Source organism: Mus caroli, unplaced genomic scaffold (genome assembly GCF_978045245.1).
Source record: "Mus caroli unplaced genomic scaffold, Mus_caroli_1 scaffold_10, whole genome shotgun sequence".
Classification (NCBI taxonomy): Eukaryota; Metazoa; Chordata; class Mammalia; order Rodentia; family Muridae; genus Mus; species Mus caroli.
The window spans coordinates 72,280,973-72,288,195 of NW_028227265.1; the positions used below are offsets into that span (position 1 = coordinate 72,280,973).

The window sequence follows — 7,223 nt, forward strand, 5'->3', positions numbered from 1 at the left end:
ATTAATCTAAAACAGGCTTTCTCAAAACTCTTCCACCTGAAATACATTATTTTTGCTTAAGCAGTGGGATTGCTAAATAGTCTAATAATTATCAGAGGTTCAGGGTTGGCGTGGCCACGCCCATTCTTCCACCCCTCCCACAACAGGCACAGGCAAAAATACACATTACGCGAGCACAAACACGTACCCAGGCGCGCACGCGCGCACTCCCCCCCCCCCCCCCCCCGCGGCACACACAAGCACACATGTACGCATGCATATGACTCAAGAAAAGAGGTTTCTCGATCCTCATCCCCTACAGCCAGGGCTAAGTTTTGAGGAGTAGTCTGCAGACGTGATACCAGTGTGCTTTCTTTAAATGGTCTTAAACCCTCTTAGATCCGTTTGAAAGGAATCCAAGCGGCAGTAGAGGCGACAAGCAACCCTTATGCCTGTCAACCCGCCGGCACACGAGTATGCCAAGGACCTGCCACGCTCTAGAAGTCAGCTGCGGTGTGGAGATGGAGATGAAGGACTCTCCGCCTAAAGAGCGCTAGGTATCCTGAGTTTTCTTTCAATAAATACCAAACAGCCCGTAAACTTTTTCTCACTTAATCCTTACACACACACACACACACACACACACCCCATATATGCCTCTTCCCAGGAGTCAGCTGGCGGTCTGAACACTAACTTTGCGAAACAAGAGGAGCTAAAACCAGCCCTTGCTCGCAGGAGAGAATAGAGGCGAGAAAACACGGTAAAAGCCTGACCTCACAGTCAGACTTGCCCGGTGCTTGGAATGGAAAAAAAAAAAACAACCTAGGGGTGGCTGGCCGCGCCATGCATGCTGGGATGAGTAGTTTGTCCCGCTGGTCCCGCACGTAATCAGAACAGAGCGCAAGTTAGCTCCTCGATCAAGAACTACCATTCCCGTGGGGCCGCGCGGCAGGGGTGGGGCGGGGCCGGAGGAGGGGCGTCTCTCTCGCTCAGGTTCTGGGGTTGAGAAGGAGGCGGAGGAGCTGCGGTCCAACTGCTGAAGTCTCCATGTGACAGTGAGTGGGGTCTCCTTTCTAGGCGCCACTTCACTCCTGATCACAGTCACAGGACCTGGTCGCTATTCCAGCACCGACAGACCGGCCGGCCCTGGACTCTGGGCGTCGGACCGTGCCGCCGCCAGACTTGGGGTGCGGAGTGAACGGCCGCCCAGGGGAAGGAGGCGGAGCGGCGCGGCGAGCGGGGCTCTGTGGCGGCGCCGGCGCCCCCGAACTGGCAGACATGAACGGCTTCACTCCGGAGGAGATGAGCCGAGGCGGGGACGCGGCCGCCGCCGTGGCCGCGGTGGTCGCTGCTGCGGCTGCCGCCGCCTCGGCGGGGAATGGCAACGCAGCCGGCGGTGGGGCAGAGGTACCCGGTGCTGGTGCGGTGTCAGCTTCTGGGCCACCTGGAGCGGCCGGTCCCGGCCCTGGGCAACTCTGTTGTTTGCGGGAGGACGGTGAGCGGTGCGGGCGCGCTGCAGGCAACGCCAGCTTCAGCAAGAGGATCCAGAAGAGCATCTCTCAGAAGAAGGTGAAGATCGAGCTGGATAAGAGTGTAAGTGGCCCGGGGACCGCCCTGCCCTGCCCTGCTCTATCCTGCGAGCCTCGCCGGTTGGTTGGCCGGGTTCAGGAGTCTCGGAGACTGGGCTGCAGGTGGGATTAGTGGTTCTCTGATTGAAACAAAGTCCCTGCAACTCCGGCCACCTCCCCCCAGCGCGCGCTCGCGCAGTGGTGCGGGGCCCCTCCGCCCCTCGCCCGGACTCCCGCTGCCTCGCGTGTCTCCCACGCCAGGCTTCCCTCTTCCTCCTTTGCTGCGATCTGGAAACGAAACAAAGGGGACCGCAGCACCAAGGGCCCGGAGTAGTTTTCTCGCAACCGGGCAGTCCCTTCTGGAATGGAGGCGCCTTTGTTTTGCTGCCAGAGCCAGTGTCTGCCCTAGGGAGCAGCTCCGCTCCTCTAGGGAAAGTAGAGTCTGGCTGGACCCCACAATCCTCTTTTTTTTTTTTTCTTTTTCCTTTTTCCTTTTTGTCTTTTCTTTTCTTTTTTTCTTTCCTCCTCGTTGTTCTCTTTCTCTTGAACACAGACAAGCAAGCCGAGCTCACCAGTTGCCTTACAGGGAGATAGATGGTTGTAAAACGTTGTTTGCGGTGTCAGCTCTTCGGGCAGCTGCTCCGAACCAAGGCTGCAAATAAGCCTCTGCGGTTTTACAGCCCTCTCGGCAGCCATCGGGATTTCTTTTTCTGTCTTTATGCACGTCTGCTGTTTTGGCCAGCTATGAGGTTTCAGAGAATTCCATTGCTACTTTTCAGAGCTCTGACTGATGGCAAAGGAAGAACAAGATACAGAACCTCCACACATCCTGTATATTTTTAACTTACCCTTAGCTTAGAAGTCAATTTAAAAGCCTGTTCATTTCGGCCTTTAATTGTAGCCTTAAAAGGGGGAGGGGGGACAGTGTCAGCTCAGTATTTCCTATTCCACTGTATATACGACTCTCAAATGCCTGAGTAATTAAATTTTTTGAAAAGTTTATTTGTGATTCTGTTTAGGCAGGTTTCTCAGTAGGGTCCATGAGAAACTTTGCAAGTGAACGTGAATAATTTGTTTGCTTTAATTGAAAACGCATAATACAGAGAAATATATTCATTTAATCCTTAAAAAGAAACCTTGGGGCTTCAAATTTAAACATAGGATATGAATTCAATGTTGCATTTGTAAAGAAATGCATACTTTGTATCTGTGTAGAATTTCACTATCTAATAGCTCAATCAGGATGCATGTACCTACAAGTAATATAATTTGCTGCTCTCAAGCCAGAGAAAATGCAAGTACAAATTTGTGGGCAATGCCACCTCTCCCTTTTAAGTCAAAATCAGCAGGAGCTAACTTATTTAGGTCACCTTCCATGCAATTTGATGACAAGACCCAGAGAATTGGAATTTTTCTTCCTTTCCTGCCTGCCTGCTTTCTCCAAGATACTACCCGCCCACCGCCCACCGCTTCCAATTCCTCCCCCCTTCCCCATTTCCTTAACAGTATCGCCAGATTGCTAATGTTACAGATTTTAATAGTGGAAAGAAACATTGCATCTTCTGAACAGTGGCCTGTTAAGATGATTTTTAGTCAGCCACCTGGGCCTACGTATTTTACTAATACTTAGCTGTATTTTACTAATACTTAGCTGTATTTTTTTTTTCTGGACTCACAGTCTTTGAAAAATTTTCCTTTCCAGGCAAGGCATCTTTACATTTGTGACTATCATAAGAACTTAATTCAGAGCGTTCGGAACAGAAGGAAGAGGAAAGGAAGCGATGATGATGGGGGAGACTCACCTGTTCAGGACATCGACACTCCAGAGGTAGATGGCAGGCTTTTCCCCATGTTATATGTAAATCATAAGCATGCTGGCAATCCCAATACCATTCTGTAAATATTTGAGCTCCTCTTTAACTGTTTAAAGCATCTGAGAAATCTCAAAAGTTAAATTCAGTCAGTGAAGATGTATTTATACTAATATTAAATCTCAGGTGACATTCTTATAGTTCTTGACATACAACTTCCTCTTTTGTTTCTCCAGAAGTTTACAATATGTATCCCCCAAAGATGAAACTGTTTAATAAAGTACAGGTCTGAATGTGTAAATGAAGTCATTGTGTTGAAGTGTCATAATACAGATCAATGATATCTTTTCAACAGAGTGAACTAATTCATATATATATATTTTTTCTAGGTTGATTTGTACCAATTACAAGTAAATACACTTAGAAGATACAAAAGACACTTCAAGCTTCCAACCAGACCAGGTCTAAATAAAGCACAACTTGTGGAGGTATATATAAATAAGCTTTATACTGTTTAAACAATCCTGTTCACACCAACAAGGTATCATTAAGTGATGATGAAATAGATGAATGTAGTATATTAAATAGTATATTGCATGTAGTAAAGTAAAAATTAATAGGTGTATTGTGGAATGTAGTTGTTTAGAAACCTCTATCTGCCACCTAGGAAAGCTCTCCAGTGAGTGCTCAGTGGATTATATTCAGAGTATATACAGTGTCTTTTAATGTTGATTTTTCAGAGTAAGCAATGAGAATTTTTTATTCATCATTCTAGAATTTTGTTTTAAAGGGATGGACTATAAATGTGGAGTGGAATATAAATGGAATATTTCCACTGAGGGATGGAAAATAAATAAGCTTACAAGTATTTGTTAGAATGTAGTTTTCAAAGTTTCTGCAGGTGAGCCCTGAAACAGGATTTCCCTTGCTTTCTAATTTTACTTTGAGATACATTTGCCTTTGTTAGTAGTTTTTAAGTAAAGGATACCTTCTTTACATCAAGAGAAAGAACAAAAATAAGGCTTTATGTTAAAGTTAAAGTTTGCTTTGTATGGGACTTCAGTTCCTTTGGTATGTTTTGGAAGCTAGTTTTGTGTGTGTGTGTGTGTTGAAGTAATAAAGCCACAAAATCTGTGAACTTTTAAAATACTTACAGATTTAAATAATTATACTTTATCTCTAAAGCAAACATTTCCACTGAGTAGACAGATCAAAATATGTATGTGTGCATCAACACATATATATTTATGTGAGTGTTCTTATATTCTTCATCATGACATTAGTAGTTAGCCTACATTTCCAATGTGCATAAATAAATGATAAATATGAGTTAGAATTTTTATAGAAAGCTCTATAACAATAAAATTCAGTATGCTAACTAGCCAAATTTTCTTCTATATTTCTTGCCTAGGCAACAAAAATATTTTTCTTTAAATTTATTTCAAAGCTATCATCCTTTTTCAGCTGCACAGTTCATATATATAGACATTCCCTACTATAATGAAATATACTAGACACTAATCTAGTGTAGTTATCCCTGTTCTATAACAAATAGCCAAGAACTGATACAAAGTTGTATTTAAATATAGAACTCAAATCTCAAGCTAAGTTTTGTTTTGTTTTGTTTTGTTTTTTCCAAGACAGGCTTTTTCTGTGTAGCCCTGGCTGTCCTGGAACTCACTTTGTAGACCAGGCTGGCCTCTAACTCAGAAATCCACCTGCCTCTACCCCCCAAGTGCTGGGATTAAAGGCGTGCGACACCACTGCCCGGCTAAATCTTAAGCTCTTAAAAATCGGGTCTGTAAAACAGTTGTAGTTCAGAGTATTCTAGAAAAAGAGGCAGTCTTGAGTCTGAGCATGCGTACTATTAGCAGCTCAGTTTCTTACCTGTTTATTGTGATGTACATGTTAGATTTGTCCAGTAAAAGACAGGAAAACAGCCCTGTCCAACATCCCTCTAGCTCCTTGAGGTTTCCATTCTTAAATTTTCTTCATAAAAATTTACAAGAAACTTAAGAATTAATATCAATTGCACCAATGATATTTATGGTACAGTTTGTTACCAAGAATTTTTTTCCCTTATATTACTCTTTTTCTATGAATACAGTCTAAGTCCTCCCTCATATGATGGACATTAGGTTTTTTTTGTTTTACTTCATTAATATTTAATGTTTAAGAATATGTAGTTTGCTTGGGAGGCAGAGGCAGGAGGATTTCTGAGTTCAAGGCCAGCCTGGTCTACAAAGTGAGTTCCAGGACAGCCAGGGCTACACAGAGAAACCCTGTCTCGAAAAACCAAAAAAAAAAAAAAAAAAAAAAAAAAAAAAGAATATGTAGTTTGCAAACTAAAGTTTAAAAGGAAAATACTTACAACAAGTACACATTAATCAAGTAGACCAGCGGGGGTCAAATACTCAGAATCAGAGTGTATTAATTGTGTAGACTAAAGGATCCTTTGAAGTCAGGCTGTCTTTTGTTTATAATATCTTGTTTTTATGTGCTTTGGAGCTTGTTAATATTTTGATAAGACAGATTAATCTTTAAAAGTATCTTGTGGTCACACAGCACTTTGGCAAAGTTGTATCTTACTCAGCTCACAGCATCTGCTACATCTAACCTTTAATTTGTCCGTTTTTTTTAAATTTGTAGATAGTTGGTTGCCACTTTAAGTCTATTCCAGTGAATGAAAAAGACACCTTAACATGTTTCATCTACTCAGTGAGGAACGACAAGAACAAATCGGATCTCAAGGGCGACAGTGGTGTTCACTAGGAGAGATGCTGTTCACACTAGCCCATAGATGTCTGCCTGGAAAGAATGTTTACTGTTTTTTCAGATGTAGAAATGTTCTTGTGTATTTTTTCTACAGAGGATTTTCTTTGACTTTTTTTTTTTTATGTTGTTGTCATTTTTGATTCTAATAATTAGTTGGAAACTCATATAAACTGAGCTTCCTAGATTACACATATTTTAAATAAAGGTTATTACTATTACAGCTGCTTCAGCCTGTTTATTTTATGAAACTTTGTTTTTGTGTTAAAGTTTTTGGGACTGGTATTAAGACTTCAGATAAAAGTCATTTTGTAAGCTTTTCTTACAAATTCCAAGTAATTAAAGGTAAAGGAGGAATGACAGACATGACCCCCTCACCTTCCCTAGGTCAATTTGATTTGCAATTAAGCATTCTTGTTTTGTTTTTGTTTTGTTTTATTTCTCCGTGTAACCCTGGATGCCCTGGAACTTACTCTGCACACCAGATTGGCCTCACACTCAGAGATCCTCCTGCCTCTGCCTCCTGAAAGCCGGGATTAGAGGCATGCACCGCCACCACCAGACTAGCATCATTTGTAACGTGCTTTGCGATGTCTGTTAGCAAATTTGAAAATTAGACTTCCATTGATTTTTTTTTTCAACCACTTTTAAATTTCCCCTTATGTATTGATATTCTTCCTTGAAGACCTATACAGAAACAAAGAATTGGTTTTGTGCCCTTCTCTTTCCAATATACACCCCATCTTCCCAGCAAAGTTAAGAGTGGTGCTTGCTCAAAGTGGCCATGAGGACTGGAGTTAATTACTTCTTCAGACTGATGTGACATGAACATAGAAATGAACTCACACTCTGCTGTTAGCTTTGCACAACCAAACCGATGGTAATAAAACTGGTGTGTTGTGGTTGTTTATAATCCCAGCATTCTGGAGGCTGAGGCAGGGGGAGCACGAGTTAGGGGCCAATCACACTACATAGCAAACCTTGTCTCAAAATGAAACCATAACTTGTCTGAGGTTGGAGAAGTCTGGGTGTATAATGAACTCATTGTTTAAGGGTTGGTATTGCTTTATATTTACCTGGGCTTCATTCCATC

At 42.5% G+C, this 7,223-nt stretch overlaps 1 protein-coding gene across 1 annotated transcript; it reads left to right on the forward strand.

Moving 5' to 3' along the window:
- Positions 1-962: 962 nt before the first annotated feature.
- Sap30 (Sin3A associated protein 30) lies at positions 963-6,330 on the forward strand. Its single transcript, XM_021170548.2, has 4 exons — positions 963-1,572; positions 3,250-3,375; positions 3,748-3,846; positions 6,008-6,330. The coding sequence occupies exons 1-4, from the start codon at positions 1,258-1,260 to the stop codon at positions 6,128-6,130; spliced, it is 663 nt and encodes a 220-aa protein (XP_021026207.1). The 5' UTR covers positions 963-1,257; the 3' UTR covers positions 6,131-6,330.
- Positions 6,331-7,223: the final 893 nt, after the last annotated feature.